Genomic DNA, 22,412 nt, shown 5'->3' on the forward strand with positions numbered 1-22,412 from the left:
TGTTGCAAAATGTCTGAGTTCTTGTTTAGTCTCACTTCACCTAGGCCATAAAATTACACGAAAAGGAAACAAATTTTATTGATTGATCGAGTAAACAAGGAGATAACTGCCACAATCACTCTACATATTGGCACATGTTCAGGCAAATTGATTATAGGGTGAAGGAAGCCAGCAAAGTAGACGATAATGTAAGAGATACTGTAAATGATTCCATAAGCAGAGCTTTTATTGGAATGCGCGGGAATGAGAGATTGAAAATAGAAGTCCATAGAGACCATGTAATTGAATGACTGTGAAATGCAGATGTGAGCTTTTCTACAGCCACAAGCCTCCTCTTTCCTAAGTTAGTAGCTACCCCATTGGCAAACTTGTCAAGCTCATTGATGTCCCTCTGTACCCAATCAAGCATGTAAGTAAAGTAAATCGCTGTGCTTAATTACCCAACTCCTGGAAGACTATTTGTACACCATGAACCATTGTTCCATATTAAGAGTACCAGGATTGTTTAATTGATTAAAAATCCCATTGGCAGTAAAATGGTCCTAGTATGCAAATATCCATAGATATATAAATACAGCCAACTTTTTCTGGCATCTAACCTAGAACTACAAAAAAACTATGGATAACATTTCTGTTATTTGTAGGGAACGTACAATCTACATTTGCACTTGATTCTTATTAGGTTTACACCGTATCCATAGTAACATACTTGCATATATTTCTAAAAATAATTCCACCAAAATAAGTATTCTCATTTTACTTACAATAATCCACATGGTTTTACCATATAAATAACAGGCTATTAACGTGCGCTTAATGAATGACATGTACTAGAATGACGACTTACCTCACCATTCTGAATTTCCTTGTCATTAAACACATAGTTGACCTTGGCATTACCAGAGAGTTTCTCAGCTTGAAGCCAAAAGCGAACTTGTCCTTTCTCCAGAATCTCCACTGCCAATTCAGACTTGAGAGGAATAACTGCAAAGATATATGAAAATATCGTATTCCTCCGGTGCAGGGTGGGCATGCAAAGCATTAGTCAAGCTTTCAAGAAAAGTCCAACTTTAGTTGGAGAACACCCAAAAAGAGAGCTTAGAGTATTTAGTGGTCTATTCAACTTAATGGGCAAAATCGCAGAGTGAAGGAGTTTTTTACTAAACTCTCACAACTGCAAAACTTAGCCACATCCACAAAGAAATTGCACCAGATTTATCAAAAGGAAAATCTCCAATTTCTTTCAATTGGATAATCTCCCCTCCCTCCCCCCATAAATATAGTACTGTTTTGCACTGTTTTTGCCCTCTGTCGGAAGCATGATTTTAGTAAATAGGCCACTAGGGGCACTATTAAAGAATGTGAAAATCAGGCAAAAGCCATGAAAACCAAGGCAATTTCTTAGATTACCTTGTGTTTCTACCAATCAGCATTTCTAAAACATATCCTAATTTGTTTCCTTCACTGTTTTCCTGTGCTGCCCAAGGTAGCGCTCATTGAAGCATTGGGTTATTTATTGAAGAAAATGTAGAGTTGTAAATCCTTAAGTACTTTATACAGTTTCACGCCTTTATTTGCCTTTTTTTACCCACCATCTCTGAGAGGGTCTTAGGACTTCACTTCTCTTTTCTAATGGTCACAAGTGCAGCTACATTAAATGTAAAGAGCTTAATTTGGTATATATATATATATATATATATATATATATATATATATATATATATATATATATATGGTATATTGTGACAGTCACTGTCCTTATGGACTAAAGAGCTAGCAGAGTGGATAGGTTCCAGCGTGCAGGAGGTTAAATTTCTCTCTGTGAGCTTGCTGCACCAGGTACCAATTAAGACAGCACTCCTTTGTGAAGGTGTAAAAAGTCAGGAAGTAACTGCAGAGAGATGCATTGCCATGTGTGAGAGACACATGCTGAGAGATACAGAGTGAGAGATTGCTGTCCCAGAGAAGGGGACAGAGAAGTGCTCCCTAGCTAAAGAAGGAAGGCTGGCACAGCCCTTGACAGTGGATCTACAGAGGAGATTTTATCTGAGCTCATGTGGGGCAGATTTCTCCTAAGAAGGAAAGGACGCAAGACCGTGCTGAAGCAGGGACGTCTGCTCCAATGGAATAACAGATAAGGAAACCCCTTTATTATTGTGTGCAGAGACTGTATTCATTGTTGCATATGCCATGGCATGTTTTAAGCTGGGAACCAGTATAGTTGGCCAGCTGTGGTTAGAAAGGGCTGAAGCCAAGTTGAGTTATTTTCCCTAACGGGAATAGGTATTTCATTTTATGATTTGTTTGACTTAAAGGGACGGTGGGCCTGTTATCATATGATTTAATCCCATATAAGAAATACAGTGTTTCCTGCCTTAAATTGGGACTTAAAGAGACTGCAACATGGTGTGGGCATCACCATATATATATATCATACATATATATACATACATACATACACACACACAGCTGAACCCCGTTATAACGCGGTGCTTGGGGTCCACATAATGCGACCACGTTATAAGCTCAGAATGCGTTATAAGCAGATGTGCGTTTTAGCGGATTGCGCTATAACTGGCTTGAGCTCTCTATATATTTATATATATATATATATATATATATATATACACAACTCAACCCCGTTATAGCGCGATCTGCTGAAACGCAGATCCGTACACTGTATTTCCTTCCCCTTTAAATTCTTATCTCGCTGCCTCAAAGTGGTGGGAAGGGGGCAATGGGTGTTCAAGAGGAAGTTTAGTGCCACTTGTGCTAGCAGATTCTTCCATACTATGAAAACTTGAACAGTATACCCGGCTAAAGTGGGACAGATACTAGCCAACATGCAAATGAGGCCAGTGTGGCAAGTAAGGCCTCAAACCCCAAATATGGAATACACCAAAAATCAACAGTCTCATTTTCCGGAGGCTGCAATGTCCTTGGGCTTGACAGCATTGAGGAAAAATGACATGAAGGCAGAGGGTGCTAAGAATACCCAGAAGTTAAACAAAAGCTGGCATTCAAACCTCATTCTGGCTGCCTACAACTGCCAGATTCCAGTGAAGCAGCACTGCAAGAACTGGAAGACAAACTCAAAAAGATTAAATGTGATATTGTTGGCCTTAATGAAGTAGAAGAGCTGAAGGCGTCATTGAGCTCAAAGCAAACAGGTGCAGAAAATGGAAGAATCAGTGGAATAAGCGTCATGATTAACAAGAGATGGAGAAACAACATAGTGGAGTGTGACAGGTTTTATCGGAAACAGCATCAAGATTGGTCATTCAGTTGATGAAGAGATATATGCTTCAAATAATCCAAGTGTATGCCCCAACATCAAATCATACAGACTTTAACTTTGAAGACTTCTACCATGAAATAAACCAATTTAACAACAAAGGAGATTGTCACCATGATCGTTATGGGAGATTTCAGTGCAAAGATTGGCGCCCAGCAGAAAGATGAGGCAGTTACAGTAACAGGAATGAATGTGGAGACAGATTGGTAGAATTTGCAGAATGTGAAAACTTCTACATCATTAATTCCCTCTTCAAGAAGAATCCAAATAGAAAATGGACATGGAATGGACCCAATGGAATCAAAAAATAAATTAACTATGTCCTAGCTAACAAGAAACATGATGTGATTTATGACTTCACAGTCCTTAACCGTTTTGATACAAGCAGTGATCAGCAATTGGTTCGCTGCAAATTGCACCAGAATGGAAAGAAGGAAAGAAAACTGATTAAAAAGAAGACGAGAACAATCAACATCAAGAAAAACAGGGTAGAATTTAAACTAGGGCTGAGAAATCGCTTCATATGGCTCAAAATGCATGGGGACACTTTAACAAGCAATTATGAAGAACTTATGAAGACTGTAGTTGAAAGCGAAGAAGAAACTAGAGGAATCACTAACAAAATAACAGGATAAGAAAATATCTGAGGAGACAAAGCAATTACTGATCAGACCAGAAGAAATGAAGAAATCCCAAGATGCAAGAAAACGAATTGAATATGCAGAGCTATGCAAGATGACCCACAAATGAATAACTTAAAGGTGTAAGAAAACGTAACTGTGACATGGTGAAGAAGACTATGGAAGATAACAAAAGCTTAAAAAAGATGAAGAAGCAAATCATTACACTCAAATAAGACGATGGATGAACACTAAAAGATTGTGCACTTATCCTAAAGAGAGTTGAGGAGTTTTACATTAAATTGAATGAAAACACAGATAATAATACAATGAAAAAAGAGGTAGCAGAAACCACCAATGATGTACCACATGTCTTTCCAGAAAAAGTGGCTAAGGCAATAAAATCCATAAAGAAGGCCCCCGGGAAAAATGGATTTACAACTGAAAGCTTGAAAGAAGCTGGGGAAGACGTATAAAAGATCTATGCAAAACTCTTTCCATGCTGCTTTAAGAACAGAAAACTTCCAGAATAATGGAGAAAGGCCATATTTATACCCATTCACAACCAAGGAGACAAAGAAGACCTCAAGAACTACAGACCAATCAGTCTACTTCCAATCACTTACATGATTTTTACGTTGATACAGTACTAAATGGCTACAACAGACCCTGAACTTCGCCCAGGCTAAAAACACACAGGATTTTGAGGGGGATATCACACAATGGATCACATCCAAGTCATACAAAAAGTGATTTCCCTAAGTAATGAACATGATCTACCACTGATTTTAGTATTCATAGATTACGAAAAAGTATTTGATTCTGTCTACACCTCAGCATTGATATTATAAGGAACATTTATGCAACAGGGAGACACTATGTTACCAAAGCTTTTCAAAGCAACACTTAAAGAATTGTTCAAGACATTGAATTGGGAGAACAAAGGAATCAAAATCAACAGTGAATACTTGAGTCCCCTATCATTTGTAGATGACATTGTTTTTTTGCCAGAAGACCTCCAGCAACAAATGAGGACTATGTCTACCTTGGCCAGCAGGTAACAATGGATGGGAACCTTTTGAAATAAATCAATTGGAGAATAAAGATGGTTCAGATAATTCAAAGAAGTGTGGCGAGATGTATGCTGGGTATTACCCAAAGAGACAGGGAAAAAATGAATTGGTTAGAAACCAAACAATAGCCTGTGACATTGTGAAATTAAAATGGTCGTGTGCCGGACATATTGCAAGAAGAAATGATCATCGTTGGACAAAGATGGTACTCGATTGGATTCCAAGGGAATGAAAATAATTAAGGCAGTGACCAAAAGCAAGATGGGAGGATGAAATTAGAAAATTGGTTGCAGTAACTAGGAGAAGTGAGGTTTGCAATCGCAGAACCTGGAAGACCATTGTGGACACCTTCATCCAGCAGTGGATCAACAAGGATTGAAGATGGTATGTATGTATGTATGTATGTATGTATGTATGTATGTATGTATGTATGTATGTATATACATACACACACACACACACACACACACACACACACACATACATATACAATAATTATATTTTATATATTATAATTTTATTAATATAATGTTTCTAACTATTTGTAGAATTAATATTAAACAAGTTATATACAAATGTTTACATACAGTTTATATAGTACACAAAATGTTGAAGATGATTTAAAGAAAAGAACACACAAACACACACCTACATATATATTCTGTTTGATTTACTAGCATTCAAAACACAGCCTATTTAATAATACTGTATTCCTTGTGCTCTTACTACATTCATTATCAATATATGTCACAAAAACAATTAAGACGGCATTTACTGGTTTGTAAATTTGATACATGTGCAGTGAAATTTCCTATTCACTACAAAACATTATTTTGCTAACTCTAAACACTCTAAGTAAATAGCCCCCATGCACTGTAGCAAATAGCTCTAGGAGGGTTATATTCACTAAACCTAGAGAGTTCTATTCACGAAGATGCCTTTATTGGATGTTAACAGACATTCTTTCAAGTAGCCATTCATCGTTAATGAACTATCAATATCACACTAAAGTGTAATAGCCATACTCTTGAATGGCTGTTACTTTGTTTGTTTAAACAATGTACTTAGGCCGGATACATCACACAGGCAAAAATGTGGTATTATTGCTCAAAAGAGTGTTATTTTTATAGTGCAATACATCAGTGTTGCACCACTAAAATTAACGCATGTGTTATTGAATCAATTAAAAAGTATTCATAATACTGCATTTTTTGGTATTTTCATCCCGTAAATCTTGGTCTGATATTTATTGGAACATGATCAATGGCAAAAATACTGCCGTATTTTATCACTTTCTTCAGGCTGCCTTAGCCCTATATCGCCTATGGCCAATATATTATATACGCGACTACGGGTAAAATATTGCACCTGGTAAAGTATTAACACAATCTTACTGACTCCCGAAATAACATTGCGATAATAAGACGAGGTCTTTTTTTCTTTATTTGCCGGGTGTGATATTAACTCTGTTAAAGCGCAGCTTGATATATCTGCTAATGCACCAATACACTGCAGTGTGATGCCACAATTAAAATGAGGGTTACCTTAAAAAAAATTAGATGATTTCCCCGCTAGGCGAAGGGACCCCCTGCTCCCCGAGATAGCCACAAGAGATAACATGTCTGCTCCCCATTGGCCCGTGGGACCTTTAAACTGAAATTTCCCATGCCCAGCAGGAGCTGCCCCTTTTCGGCTATTTATCCCGAGAAGCAGTGGGTCACAGGAGATTAAATTAACATGGTTCAGCTCTGGAGACCCCCTGCTTTCCTCCAAAAAAAGAAAGAAAGAGGTAACACCGCTTTAACAATGTTTTTATACATTTCCCTTGTGCATACTGTAGTTAACAAAAGTATCAGAATCTTTGGTAGTCGGGGACTATGACTATTCATTGAATTAGGATCTTTGGCTTTACTGCACTACCATAGGACATGAAGGGCGAAGGGATATAGGCCCATATTAGGGAGGCGAGAATATGAAAGGAGGAGGAGGGGTGAATGGGGGGTTCTGATCTTGCAGCTGGCGAAAGGTATTTTCAAATGTTTGATATTTAAAGGCAAAGCTCCGCTGTAATGAAATAGCCGGCTGTAGCGAGACGGGCTGAAAGCCGGGGCTGCGATTGCTACTTCACTACACGACAACTACAGGCTTTAGTCTTCTAAGGGCAAGAGTGGAAAAATCAAATTGACTTGACTTCCAGCGATTGCGACCAAGCCGTTGCGCCGTATCTACTATAAGAGCACGCGACGGCAGCAATACCTTTGTTCTGCCGGCACTATAAGCGCAGCCTAAGGCAACACAGTCAAGTAAACGCTATGCACAAACAGGCTTGAAGAGAGCAACAAAGATGATCCAGAGCTGAGCGTAGTGTGGGGCTAGCATTCTGAAAGGAGGTGGATGGGTGGGTGTTGGATTTTGATTTCACAGCTAGCAAAGGAGACTGGGAAATGCTTGATCTATAAATGCAAAGCTCAGCTGTGATTAAACAGCCTGCACTGTATTTACCTGGGAATTTGTTGTCATGGCTGAGCTGCAGCAGGCGTCTCAACTCTGAAGAAAAAGAGAGAAGAGTCTTAGTCAACTCATCTGTCCAAAAGGTTCACTCGAAGCCAACTCCAGTGCTTGTTGTGACGACATGTTAGCACAAGCGTTGCTATTACCTTCTTCGTCTAGCGTGTAGCTTGAAGAGACACCATCTGTTTCAGTAACAGCGCAGGAGTAAATGCCCAAGTCTTCTTCTGAAGGATCTTTGAATATAACCTTTGACCTAGGGAAATATCAGTCTATTAATATTATAAAGCAGCAAAATATGTCAAATCTTATGTTTATTTTTTTATTTTTTAATAAATCAGTTCTGTAGTATTAGATAATATTGACTGTTTAAAAAAAAATAAGTTTTTTGATCATTGGCTATACATTTATTTATAAAAATGTTTTACCAGGAAGAGTTACATCTTTTTTTCAAGTATGTCCAGGGCACAGTTATAATGACAAATACATGGTGACAAATACATGGTGACAAATACATGGTTACATTAAGTGAACAGGGTTATACATTATGTATAAAGACATTACACGAACAGTTTAACATATTTTATCTTTAAGGTGTATGAAACAGTTACAGCCCAGATTAAAATGTGAGACCGCTTTAGTTTTGAAAGAATTTAGACTGGGGGCGGTTGTGAGAGTCTCTGGTAGATTGTTCTAGGTGTGGGGTGCACGGTAAGAGAAGGAGCGGCCGGATACTTTGTGGAACCTGGGACATGAACAACAATGTACATCAAACTACATATTTTGCGAATTAAGGGTGATCTATTGAAAGCAGCAGAAAACATATCTTGTGAAGAACCACGAGGTGGAAAATAATGTGTTTTTTTTTTGTTGCCTAACTCATCATTGAAACGATTTTTAAGAAATTGCCGCTGTTCCCTTCTCACATGAAAACAGGACCTTACTTGTCCTGAAAGGTTGTTATTCTCTGCATCAGTTTGCCATTAAAAGGTGTTGCTATCTTTAAACTGCATTTGTTTTTTATTTAAAACTGAATAAAATCCATATTTATTTTGCATATACAGCAGCAGAAATAGCATAATTGAAAAGGGTGTGTAAGACAACTCTGTATTTGCAATCGAGATGCGTTTCAAATATTATTTCAGTGTGTGTGTGTATATATATAGCTCAAATAAAAATATCACTTGTGAGCACCTGTCTTAGACAGGTCTGCAACCCAGCTTTTTACTATTATCACCTAGCATACAGTGCTTCCACTGCAGCAAGGCATTATGGGAAAGACATGCAAACGAGCATACACTGCCACCTTTTGTCTCAAATCCATGTTTACATGGAACCCTTATAAGCTTATGCTCGTTGCATTACACAGCTTTCAGCACAGCCAATAAACCTACTCACAGACAGCTATTTTGACCTTTTAGGTCTAATCAGTGTGAGGCTGGTTGTACTGGCTTTGCAATTTTAAGGCTGGGTAGGTTTCACCACACATTAGATAAGTTATGGTCGGGGAAAAAGGTGACAAAAACCCTCCACCGTGTAACTGAAAAAGCACAGAGTTGAAAATGTAAAATTGCATATATGAAAAAAACATGTTAAAGAGTACTTCGTAAATCCTACATAAGCCTATATGAAGGATGCAAAGACTCATCACCTGCCACCTTTGGTCTCAATGGATATCCTCGGTGAATCATCCGTTCCTTCGTAATTCTTGGACCATACGAACTTTGAGTCTGGGGTTAGCTGATCACATTCAAAGTTCAAAGAAATTACTCCATTATCATCAACATCCACCGTCACCTCTTTAGTACCTGGAAACCAGCCGCAATGCATAGCTTTGTTAAAATGAATACTTTAGTAAAGGTTTGAAAGTACAGGTACCCCGGAAAAGCCTACCTTGAAATATCTGTCTATTCTCAATTGCTTATGACTACATTAGGACTCCCTCGATACTTTACTATTTCAAACAGAATAAAAGCTATTAATGGTCTCTAGGCCATCACATTACCTGCCCCACACTGGTATACTGTAGTACTCTGTCCTTCAATTACATCACAAATATTTAGTACTATAATATATTTTTGACTCAATATACACAGATTATATTTTTGGAATTAAATCTAAAATCTTACAAAATACCAGTGAGGGGTTACTAAGTCTAACTTTAATAGCAGTACTGGCTATAATACATTTAGATAAGACGACAAATTAATGTTTGCCCTTTAACCACTTTATAGCTGCTTAACACTCAGCCAACAACCGTGAATTACTGATTGTACTTGTATTAAACATTTTATTTTATGACACTTTTGTAGCAACAGTCTGGTGACGTTACCTGCTCTTAAACCTTGCATTATTTTACCATAAATACTAAATAATGAACTAAAATATAATAACGAATGTCTGAACCTGGTTTGGTTTGTGCCACCACCGCGTCCGTTACATCGGATGACGTGCCAACCCCAGCCTGGTTGGCCGCCCTCACTCTCAGCACATAACTAACACCGTCCTTCAAGTTTTTGACCTATAAGAATTGCAACAAGAATAAAAAAAATGGAATCCCGTTACATTAGCAGGTGTCATCAAATCAGAGGGCAAAGCTATAACGAGCCTGCTCTCCGTGCAGCGATTAGAAAGTCACGTTTGTCGATCTTCCACTCTTTTCCCCACTTTGATACGTGATGGTTTTGATGCTAACATTATGTAAAAGACGTAGAAATGATCCATTTCAGAAATACAAAATACAAGATCGCTAAGCTCAAGACACTACGGCGCACACACAAATATAATCAAAAGTAGAAAAATATATTTATGTCAATATAAAAAATATCCAAAAGTAATTACATGATACAAACAAATTCAGCCGGAAGTAAGAGACTTCCACTTTTGATTATATTTAAGTCTTCTTGAGCTTTGTGCTCTTTTGTTTTTTGTATTCCTTTGGGAGGGTTTGTGTTACCCTTCTACTGTTCAAGACATTTTTGTTGGGCGTATTCTTGTATTTATTTATTGTCTTAATACTTCTTGACCGTGTTTCCTCTATAGATATATATGTTTTCGATTGCTTAGTTACACAATATTAAGTACAAGCAATCTTGATGATTCTCAACATGCATCAAGTTTTTTCGGATGTAGGTTTATATCATGTACAACATATTGAGTTTAAGAACATAACATGCATAGTATATCATACTGCACACACTACTCAAAGTTTTCTTAAAGCTGCAATCTCCTTACTCAAGCACAATTTTAAATCTGGTACATTGGGTCTAGTGCTGCTAAACAATTTTGACAACACGTTGTCCTTCAAAAGATAGTAATAAATTAATTTCCACTGATCTCATGTGAAATCCAAAATAAGTGCTGAGGTACTTCCTGTTGACCCTTGGGGAATAGATATGTTTATGCTTTCCCCCCTCCTGGGTCCACTGAAATAGGCTGAAGTTAGCATTGTTGTCCTTTCATCACAAACCTGCTGAAGTAGCACAACCATCATTCTTTTGCAATCGTGTGTACACACAACTGTAAAATAATCACATGTTTATTTGGTATATTTAAAGGAGCTATCCCTAAAAGGCAGACCTAGGATCTCATTAATATATGCTCAAAATAGCAAGAATATACTTCTATATTAGTGGAGCAGAGCTATATAAATTACATTTACACTTATTAAATAAATAAAAATATCACTAGTGCGAACATTCATATGTCTAAATCCTGCCTTTCACCATAATCTCTTAGCATACAATGCTTCCACTGCAGCCAGGGATTCTGGGAAATAACAAATCCCAAGACACTACAGTACATACTGTATTTCTCAGTCATTGTATGGTAACATTTTTAAATGTAGTTCTCCTATTATAGTTTTCAGTACACTTTAATATTTTATATGACAGTATATTTTAGTTCTGGTATAACTTGCATTTCAAATATTGACTTGAACAGTGAAGATTTGTAGGTCCTTCCAATATATGGGTATATTTATAGGATATTGATCATGGATGACAACAGTTGAGAAATATTTTAGGTCCCTTAAACTAATGGACGTAAAATTGATCAAGTTATCATTTTTTTAAAATACTGTAATCGTGGAAGGATACAATCCATTCTGCAACTTTTTGAGAGAAAAGTGACATTTTAACATGTTTTGTATAGTACCTTAATGTATCTGTTTGCAGTTGGCATCTGATTAACACCTCTCCATTGTTCTTCTACTGCATCTGCCTCTTTTATATCCACATAAAAGCCTGTAACTGGCGTGCGCCCAGTGTAGACAGGAGACTTCCACAGAAGAACCATGGAGTCACTCCGGACCTCAGACAGAGAAAGCTCATGTGGAGGGCCTGAAGAAGAGCAAAATTTTTATTATCATAAATAAGATGTACCACAAGGGAACATGTACAGTTTCAAATGTAATTAACTTGTTTAAATACAATACTATAGTTATACATAGGTAATATGATTTATGTGTGTATCACACCAGAATTGTATCTTATTGTATATTTATTTATATAGTGCAAGCTACGTACACCGGGATATGCAAAGATGTTTTCCAATACAGAGAAGAATTATATAAATGGGAAAAAAGTGTGTGATACATAAATGTGAACATTTGGGGGTAGATGTACCTTTCCAAAGAGTTTATAATCTAAATGGTGTATTGGGAGACATAGAAGAACACAAGAAGTACATGGAAGTGCAAATTTAAGGGCTAGACCAGGTTGGTAAGTGAGTTGCAGTGGGTCATGTGGTCATAATAACAGTAATAAAATATATAATTATTGAAATGTTTGTTTTGTACTAGGCTTGTGACTAGCTTTCTGTCATGTTTACACTTCTTTTTTTCATTTATAGTCACTGAATTGCATTTGTCAACAAATGAATCACACATCTCAACATGAGAATTGTCATGTGAAACTATCTATTAAGCTCAGAATCGGTATGTAGTGTCTGTTACAGGGTCCAGCATTGCAAGCTCAGTACGGTACGTCAATTTTACACCTTTTTGGCATCCTAAAAAATGGCAAAACTTTGTAAAAAGAAAAACAATCACAAAAACATTTGTGATCTGAAAAGTGCGAACTTCGCACATCTCTACAAATGGGCAAGACAACACCTATAATTGACATCGAGATACCAGGAGAAGATTCAAGGTTATAATGTCCATAGGGTATTGTAGTGAATGTTTCTTTAGCCGGCTGCATGCATATTACTGGATTTCATTACCTGGCACAGCAATGGTCCATTCTTCACATTTGAATGGTTTACTTGGCTGGGACGGTGTACCAACCCCAGCCATGTTACAAGCGGTTACTTGGTACTGGTACACCATGTTCTCTTTGAGATTCAAAACCTACAACATCAATACAATAGGACATGTTGCTATTAAGCCCAAATAATTTGTTTTTTCATTAAATTAATGTTAATAGACATAGGTTTTTTTAATAGCATTATCAAGAATACTAATTCAATCTAAGAAGAGTAGAAATAATGGTTGGTAATGTTGCATCAGCCAATTATTCTTTGGTAACTGTGCAAGCTGAGCACTGCAGAATCTGGAAATGATCCCTCCCACTCACAGTGACTTGAAGACATGCACACACAATGCTTGCCCCAGGGCTGCTAATATATTTACCCACTCTACTTCAGGAGGGTTATTAAACTACATGACTATTGAAAGATATTTGGGTCTTATCCTGTGGACACATCTATTAAAGCATCGGTGCCATTTCGAAAGGCACACTGGACCTTCAGTGAAGTAAAACACCCGGTTATACTTGTCTGCTGTTATTAATGTTAAAACCTTTGTTACTCAATAGAAGCGAGAAGCATTGTTAACTAATGAGTCACTGGTCTCTTTTGCATCAAAGGGGTTAATAAAAGTGTCATGGCTTTTTAAATGTAGTCCTCAAAGCCTAGATAAATAAAGAGCTGCTGCTCTCCCACTAACTGCGGCAGCGGAAGGCCGGAAGGCCCTTGAAAGTGGAAGGACAAGCCAGGTCCTGAAGGACAGGTTTGGACAGGCCATTTATCGAGTCTGGGACACCAGTCCCGGCTGTTGTGCCCCCCCCTTCTCAGCAGCCCCCCTTTTTACCCTTCACTGGGCCTGATCTTGCCAATTTTAAATTTTCTTTATTTCTTTTATATTTGTATACGTAGATTCTTGCAAACTTTAATTCTCAAATGTTACCCAACTATGAACGTTTAATAAAAAATGTGCAATTGTAATAATATAACACTTTCCGTTATCTATCATCAACACGGCCGATCAATATTGTGATATTCTTCCAATTTTTAAAATATTTTTTTAACAATAAAATAAGAGTGATACAATAATTACAATGAACACAAGAAAATTTACCAGAGCAGCAGCCTTATTGCGGTCTGTTTGCCTGTGACCAGTGGAAAGATTCACATTAGTACGCAACTCTTGTAGTGCAGCTGTAGTATGGACTGAGGATATGTTTAGGGGTTTCTCTGTGACCTAACTTCATTTAAAAACCTGAGCATATGTACTGCACACCTACATAATATTGCTAATGCAAGACACTCCCCACATACACACGTTCTAGGACTTCCTTTGTGACTTAACTTTGTAAAACCCGACTATATTTACTGGACACCCACAATGTATTTCTAATGGACTTCCTGTTATACATACTCATGTCATTATTTACAAGAAAAGGAAATACACATCTTACTCTGTATGCTCTGTCACTGACGGATTTAATGTTGCCTTCATGCCATTTCCCAGGAACGCCTTGAATGACCTCGCGGAAGTTCACATAGTAGCCTTGAATTTCTACCCCGCCTGTGACTTTGGGCGGCTTCCATCCTAACACCATGGAGTCCCGAACACACTCCAGAACAGTGATGTCATAGGGCGGAGATGGAGTCGCTGTTTCAACACAGCACACAGACATTAGAAAAATATGTTTGATTCATTTGTCAGACACGTGATGTACTGTAGGTGATGTAAACCAGCACGCATATTAGACAACATTGTACAACGCCAATTATATTAATGGGTAATAATAAAGCAGTGACAAGGAAGCTGCACGTTTAAACACTTGATGCTGGGAGGTTTAAGAAGTAGTGTAAAAGTGTTTTCTTTTTAATAGTGAGAATGCACCAGCTACATCTAGGACCTGTGAAAGATGAGTTTGAGGTGCAATGATTCCTTTGACTTTATTACAGAATGAAACTACAGGTGCCGGGGGTGCTGCAGCCTCCCTGTGTTTATACATTACGATTCGGTAATGTATGGATGTTACTGGTATTGTATGTACAGCACCCCCACCCCAAAAAATTGTTACTGCATCCCTGCACTGGTCTAGTGGTAATGTCATTCCCTGTTATGTTGGCGAACCTGCATCCAATCCCTCTGCCAGATGCTCGTGTCCTTGGGAAAGTCAATTTATTTCCCTGTGCCAAGAGTCTGCTCTTTTGGGGCAGAGGATTATACATGACAAAGTCTATATACAAACTGTGTACAGTTCAGAGCTACATTTTCTTTATGTAAGAAAAAAAGGAAAAGAACATTCTTGCTGTTCAATCTGCTAAGTGTGTTTCTACGGTTTGGAAATCCTCCGTCTGTTATCATTGCACCCATGGTTTAATTGTATGTGAAAGTCTTAAGCACTTACCTGATTGGAAGAGACATTGTCTACCTGATCCTAATGAAAGATAGTCCTACTTACCACAGTGCAACAAACAGGAACATGTAAAACCACCCCTTGCTTGTGTGACTGTGACTGTACTTATACTTACATACAATTAGCATTCTAGCTTTTGTTCCTCTGAGATAAGCACCCCACATAATAGCATTATAATATCAAAACCGTTACTTCTAAGTAGGCAATGTGTCAGAGGTCCAGCAAACCGTCATCAATACAAACCTTCTGCATAACACCTTTCAAATGCATCACACACCTCTGGGGACTGATACTGGAAACAGAAAGCTTATTGAATACCTATGCACACCCACTATATTCATATTTATTACTAGTATTAATTAGATCGAGAGAGTGACGTTGGAAAGTCCTTCTGTACTGTATGATATTCTCTGGACAATACAATCACATTTTTGTGTGTGTGTTGTGTTGTGTTACCAGACGTTAATGTAAATCCTCATTTTCGCCTAATGATTGCTTGAGTGGTTTGGACAAATTAATGGTAATCAGATGTTACCATACAAAGCAGTAATTGTTTTCCTTATATTAACTATTTTTAGTTTACCTAACATTGCTGCATGCAAACATGCAAAAATGTCAAAGCAAAAACAACACACTTGTCATTGCTACCAGGGGTATTTTCAACACGCACACTTATTTCAGAAACTATATATTCCAGAAATATTGCAAGTGTTGAAACTTGTATAGATGACACAACTGGTTAGAAAAACATGACCTAATTCAATATCTGACATGCAATTGAGCTGAGTCACAAAAGAGGATGTAATGTTATGTAGTTTTGCTCAGAGACACCTTTCCAGCTATCTGCTGGGCGGCCTCCTAGCCATTAAGCAATTCCACCTGTGTGTGTGTCTTTTACACCATCTTGTTTAATAGCTCACAGATACACATCTCCAGAATGGTTTGCTACATTTAAACAAGTTCCAGGATTCTTTTTAAGAACGCTGTATATGTCAAACTTGAGAAAATGACTAACTCCTCTAATTCCTCAAGAAACTAAGGCTGCGTTCCCGCTGGCGCTGTACGCGCTCATGCTTTGAGAGCGGTGATGTCACCAACTCCCAAAGCATGAGCGCAGGGTGTCCTGCCTAATTTTGCAAGCGGGAGCAGGGGCATGGATAGGGCCTATTTGTGTGTGAGTTTGTGTGTGTATGGCTATGTGTGGCTTTGTTCTGTGTGCACTTACCTCAGCTGAGCACGCGTCAATCTCAATTTTTTTGGCCTCCCCAAGCACCGAACTTGGGAGAGGGTAAGTGCCCGTGCATGAGCCCGCGCGCCGCGTGAACAGGCTGATTCACACTCACAGAAGAGAACGCGTCAAGCGCCGAGCACCAAGTGTGCTCAGCGCCAGCGGGGACGCAGCCAAAGGCTCAAAATACATCTCACATTTGATTGACATGAATTTACTGCTTGCTAATTTAACTGCTTTGGTTATTTGATCTTCCTTTTAAATCATTAGCTACAGGAATTAAATAGGTTTCAATTTCCAACCCTTGAGTGCCTTAAAGTGGCAGCGATAAACGCAGTTGTGCATGACCAACTGTACAGTATGTGCAAAACTTTATAAAGAGTAATGTCACATTTATTTTTATAGAACAGGGATACATGTCGAAAAATGTATGTAGTTTTTATTCATTTCAGTCCATTCCACTAAGTGGATTTCTTTTTTATGGATGTGCTTCAAACATTATTAATTATGCTGTAATGCATTGACAGGTAATTAGAAAGTGCAGCAACACATAACTTCCATTTTATATCATTTCTGTAGACCCCTTCTGGGAGCTACTATTGTAATTAAGGGGTTAATTGTGTGGCCTCACACAGAGTGACACCCCTCTCCCATCACATAGTATAGAGCAGTGGTTTTCAACCTTTTTTTGGTTAGGGAACCCAGGAATTGGATTTAGAAATTCTGAAGAGCCCCAACCCTCGCCCCCTATCTCTCGCCCCCCCCCGTATCACCGCTCCCCCTTGCACACACCCCCCCCCCACTCCCACTCACACCCACACACTCTTCCACTTACACACACACACTCCGACCTCCTGTCCGGACCAGTTCAGGAGTGAAGCTCTTGGAATGTGTTCCCCCCTCTCCCCCCCTCCCTGCGAGAGTGCGTGCCGACCGGAGCAGGCAGAGAGAAGAAGGATAGCAGTGAGCTGCCGGCTGCTGCTTAACTTGGGAGACGCTGGGTCACTGCTATGTGGGGGAGTGCCACCGCGCCCCCGGTCCTGGGACAACTGGGAGAGTTGTCCCGGCTCTCCTCCCCCTGGCAGCAGCGGAACCCCTGCAGGGACAAGAGCCGCCCCACAATGGGGCCGGGCCCGCTGCGAGGGGGGAGTGCCTGCTCTCAAGAAAATTGAGAGCAGGAGTCGCGACGGAGTGCTAGGCCACGCCCCCCGGCGGGTCAGCCAATGAGGGCGAACCTGCCAGGTGACGTCACGGCCGTGCCCCCGTCACTCCCCCGTCACTCCCCCATCACGCTCACCCTGTCTTTCCCCCTGCAGCTCTCTGCAGACCGGGGGACCTCGAAGACGCGTGTGCAGCGCAGGCAGCGGGGCCGCAGCCTAAGAGAGGCACAAAATACCTTGCACCGGGAAATGATCCCACAGTTCATGATAGTATGGGTACCCTAAGATGGAGCCCAATTGATATAAAAAGTTACGGACGCTACGCAGAAGATGACCCCAGAAACAAACCTAAGCACCCCTCTAGCATGAGAGAGTAAGGATTACCTAGGGAAGAATTGAAGAGTACAAACATGGTTGTTCACAGTTAAACTGTATATAGTAACGAATATCTTGATGTGAAGAGCATTATCAACGGCTGTTAATAAAGCTCTTCTTTGTACTATAAAAGTTTATGGCGCTCTTGAATATCTCATCAGCATATCTACGCCCAGCCTGCGTGGATCCAGCACCCTGACAAGGTATGAGAGACTGAGCAAAGTCATTTATAGTCAACTGATGTAAACTCCTTAAGAGCCGGGCAAGGAGGGTTTAATTTCCTAAATCTCCAAAGTGCTTTTGCATTTTTCTACATATTTACCAACTCAGCTTAAAAACGGCAACAAGCTGGCAAGCATGACTGTCATCAAAGCTTTGTACAGTACCGTATATCACGGAAATAGGGATTTTCTAAGAGTTTCTGAGCTAAATCTAAAACTGTCTATTTTCTCTACTTAAATCACCTTCACATTTAAACTGTGACTATATGGAAACATTTTGCCCCCATTCAGGTGTATTGTAGATGTTAGACTAAATAGTTGACATTGCTCTTCTAAGTAACATGGGGGTAAAATGTTCACAACAGGCATTTTGAAAGTAAGAGAATCAGGCTTCAGGGAGGATGAGGAGCGGGATAGGTAACCTGATAACCAAAGCCACACAAGCAGCTTGGCTCATGTTACTGCTGTTGACGTATATAGCATTAGTATGCGGGAAAACGTCTTCATAAATCTGGCCAAGGGCAAGAAAGTTTTTTTTTTTTTCGTAGAGAAAACTATAAATAATGAACCTAAAATTAGCTCATTCTTGACATACTGTATGCCATTTTTGCTAAAATACAGATGAGCTTTTGTGCATGATCAGAACCTGACAGTTCTGCATACACATCTCTTTATACCCAATATACTTTAATTTTAAAATTTTCGTAGTCAAATTTGAAGAATCTCTTCAATATTTTCATTACATGCTGCTATCCGGATCAAATGTAGTTTTTACCCCTTACTAGTAAAGATGACAGGAGCACATGTATAGTAAGTTCTTCCAAGTGCCTCTTGTACTTAAGGATCTAAGGAGATAAGATCATCTCCTTCATTTTCTAGGCATGATTAGACACTATAATGCATTTGGAAACTGAAACAGGATGAAAGAGGTATGCTTTTGAATTAATGTGGTGAAGGACGAAGAGAATTAGATGGAGGAAGAATGATCAGCAGGTGCGGCTCATGAGCAAATGAGGTGGTCATCTCGTGTTAATAGGCCTGAAGAAGGCCTTGGATTTACACTTACTTTTCTGCTCTGGTCCTCCTTTCTGTGGTGAATGTGTGGGAGCCACGGTCTCCTTTTTTGCACTTATTGTACTTACTCCTGTAGTTCCAGGTTTAAGAGATTGACTAGGTAATATATTTGGGGTTTTAGCATTGCAATTAAGTAGAGCATCTGTGGCAAGAGTAGGCTGAGTGGACTCATGCTGGACTTCCCGGCATGCAGGGTAGTCTGTTAGTCCATCAGAAATACCACTTAGTTCAGGGCACGCACCATGTGGCAATCCTCCCCCTACAACATCCAGGAGATAACAAAGACATTTTTAGTCTTAGGGTAGACTCAATTCTTCATTATTTAGGTCACTGAGTGCTAAAGGGGTCTGTAATGTCTGGATTACCAAAGCATTGCTGGCCCCTCCAGCATCCAAAGAGTCAAGTGAGTGAAGAATGATGCAAATGTAGGTGAATAGTCCAGACATGAAACACAAATAGGTTAGAAACATCGATTGCATTAGGAAATAAAAACAAACCACATACCAGCTAATCATGTTACTGACATTCAGTCAAGTTTGGGCAATCTCTCTATAAATGCATGTATTTAGGCTCAGTTCAGCTAACTGACAGATTGAAGTTGCATTAGAAGGCTAAGTGCTTGCATTTTAACCGTTTCTGCACCATTATTAATGTTTGGGTTACTGTTTAAAATTAGTCAATTTACACAGGTTTGTGTCCTGAAAACCTGTGAAGCGTGTTGTGGTCAAATATGGATCAACCACAAGAGTTGCAAATAAAAAGCTTGCTTGAAATGAAAAGGACACAAATGGTGTAAGTTTTAATTATAGTCTACAGCAGGGATGGCCTACCTGTGGCCATGGGCACTTTGACAGCATTTATAATGGCCAATGTGATACCCGGGGATTAGCTGCTTCTCAGCTCTCCTTACACCACCCTCCCCACGCCGGTGCATCCGGCTGGCCCAGAAGGCACGCCAGTTTCTGCATCCGCCTGAGGGGGCCCAGCTCCCCTCCACCGTGGAACTGGAGGCCCTCCCCCACTTCCAAGGTGAAATGGGAAGGGGGGAGGAATTGAGTAAGAGAGGAAAAGAGAGGGGTGGATTTAGTGAGAGAAGAGGGATTGAGTGAATGGAGGAAGGGGATTAAGTGAGAGGAGGAGTATTAAGTGAGAGAGGAGGGGGTAAGTGGATGAGAGGAGGGTGAAGAGTGAGAGGAAGGGGGAGAGGGAGACAGGAGTAGAGGTGAGCGAGAAAGGAGGGGGTGAGTGAGAGGAGGGGAAGAGTGAGTGAGAGGAGAGGTGGGAGAGTGGATGTAGGAGGGTCGCAAGCCCTTTAAAACAAAAAAGGTTGGAGACCCCTGGTCTATACCATTGGTGGGACACAGGTGGTCCGAGGGCTGCATGTGGACATCCAGGGCTTTACCTCCGAACCTATAACTGCTGGCCACCCCAGCAGCCTGCTGTTTCCCTCCCCCCCCCGTGCAGAGGAAGGGGAGAGGTAGCTGGCATGGATCATATCTTCTCTCCACTCCATGAGCTCCATAGTGACAGTGCCCTGATACATACGGTTCTTCTCCTGTGCTAATCACTTGTTCCCAGTGTAAGACGAGGAGCGGGATAGTATTCATCAGCCTACAATAAACAGCTAATTTGCTGCCCTTTTTGGGCTCATGAGGATCACATGCACCCATCAAGTATATCATGTTGCCAAGCACTGGTCTACAGGCTCTTGTATTGTTACATTTTATGTAGTATATGGTTTGTTTTATTTTACAACATAACAAAGGTCGGGAGACATATGATAATTTGAATAATGTAAGGTAGAATCGGTAAAATGAACATTATTAGGACACATCATTTCTTCATTCATACTGTGTCTTTTACATGGGTCATGCAACAATAAAACATGCATGGGTTATTCATGCATGGGTCATGCAACCATAAAACAGAAGTAGCCGACCATACTGTATGCTCAAGTAAATATCATTCAAAAAGTGTCAAACATGCATCTGTTTTTTAGTAACCTGTCATACGGCAACATGTGAGAATTAAATGAAATAGAAGAGATACGGTTTGATGGTTTGATGGTTTGATGGTTAGAACACAATGTACCAAACCATGATCCCAGAATTCCATCTTCAGGGACACTATGAAGTGAGCAATGGTAGTTTCTCATACAGTGGGTGACAAGTAACATCAGGGTTGGTGAAAGGTGTACACGTATGCAGAAATGACTTCAGTGATTAACTGGGAAAGGATTGTGATGAGGCATTAAACATGGCATGTGGGAAACCAACATCTGGAAGGAAATGTGGATGACACTGTAAAGCAGCACCATTAGTAAAAAAAATAAAAAAATAAAAAATCACATAATTAATGAAAAGGATGTAAACTCATAAAAAAAAAGTAAAAACAGTAATTCTTGGTGGTAAAATCCTGTTCTAGGTAAAATATTATGAAATAAAGATTTACTTACCAATCGCAGCTTTGACTTCAATAGCCTCGGAGTCTGATGAGTAGTCACTGAGTCCAGCTGCATTGACAGCTCTGACCCGGAAGATGTATTTCTCACCAGTGAGGAGACCATGGCAGATAAACCTGTACCATTGTAACAAAGGAAGTATTTAATGGACGCTATGGGATTAATATGATCACTCGTGTGCTTCCATTATAAAAGACCATCAAGACAATAAACTTGAACACTGCCTTAAAAATATATCAATTGTACATTTTTAGGGCAATCCACGTAGTTAATCTTAGTATTCCTTAGTTAATATAAAAATATTTTAACATTACTATTTTATGTCCCATTTACATCATTGTGTTTGATGCTTACTATTTTCTTTGACATGTGATTGTTTATTTAATTGACTCGAGTGCTTTAGCATTTTGCAGTGAAATTAGGGAAATCTGGATTATAGCGAGTGATTTAAATCTGCCTATCAGATTACATTTGAAGCATTATATCAGAAGAATGTATTGGTGTCAGCATTACATAACAGATATGATAAGTTTTACTACGCATCATGTCAGAATGTTATGTATAGTGTTGTATAAAGACTGCTGATAAAGAGACATGGGATTTAATAGCAGGTAAATACTGCCTATCCCACCCACCTATTCTACACATTTTAATACTTACTCAAAAACTATGAGTGTCATTATTTAATCTCTACTTTCTAACTATTGTTACATTGTGCCCATACCAAGCATGTTCTTGTTCTTTC

General features: G+C 39.4%; 1 protein-coding gene across 7 annotated transcripts in view; it reads right to left on the minus strand.

Moving 5' to 3' along the window:
- The window catches only part of MYOM1 (myomesin 1), a 169,673-nt gene that overhangs the window by 58,537 nt on the left and 88,724 nt on the right, over positions 1 to 22,412 (minus strand). For 3 of the 7 annotated variants that reach the window (XM_075585276.1, XM_075585279.1, XM_075585280.1), the window contains 10 exons: positions 21,662 to 21,783; positions 19,448 to 19,465; positions 14,195 to 14,391; positions 12,720 to 12,846; positions 11,652 to 11,836; positions 9,903 to 10,017; positions 9,148 to 9,304; positions 7,646 to 7,752; positions 7,491 to 7,535; positions 848 to 984 (listed from right to left, as the gene is read on the minus strand). In XM_075585276.1, coding sequence (XP_075441391.1) covers positions 848 to 984; positions 7,491 to 7,535; positions 7,646 to 7,752; positions 9,148 to 9,304; positions 9,903 to 10,017; positions 11,652 to 11,836; positions 12,720 to 12,846; positions 14,195 to 14,391; positions 19,448 to 19,465; positions 21,662 to 21,783 — 1,210 coding nt within the window. Of the gene's footprint in view, positions 1 to 847; positions 985 to 7,490; positions 7,536 to 7,645; positions 7,753 to 9,147; positions 9,305 to 9,902; positions 10,018 to 11,651; positions 11,837 to 12,719; positions 12,847 to 14,194; positions 14,392 to 19,198; positions 19,466 to 21,661; positions 21,784 to 22,412 lie in introns of all 7 variants that reach the window. The other 4 variants (XM_075585274.1, XM_075585275.1, XM_075585277.1 and 1 more) reach the window with 2 other exon arrangements.

The sequence above is a fragment of the Ascaphus truei genome, chromosome 2, assembly GCF_040206685.1.
Source record: "Ascaphus truei isolate aAscTru1 chromosome 2, aAscTru1.hap1, whole genome shotgun sequence".
Lineage (NCBI taxonomy): Eukaryota > Metazoa > Chordata > Amphibia > Anura > Ascaphidae > Ascaphus > Ascaphus truei.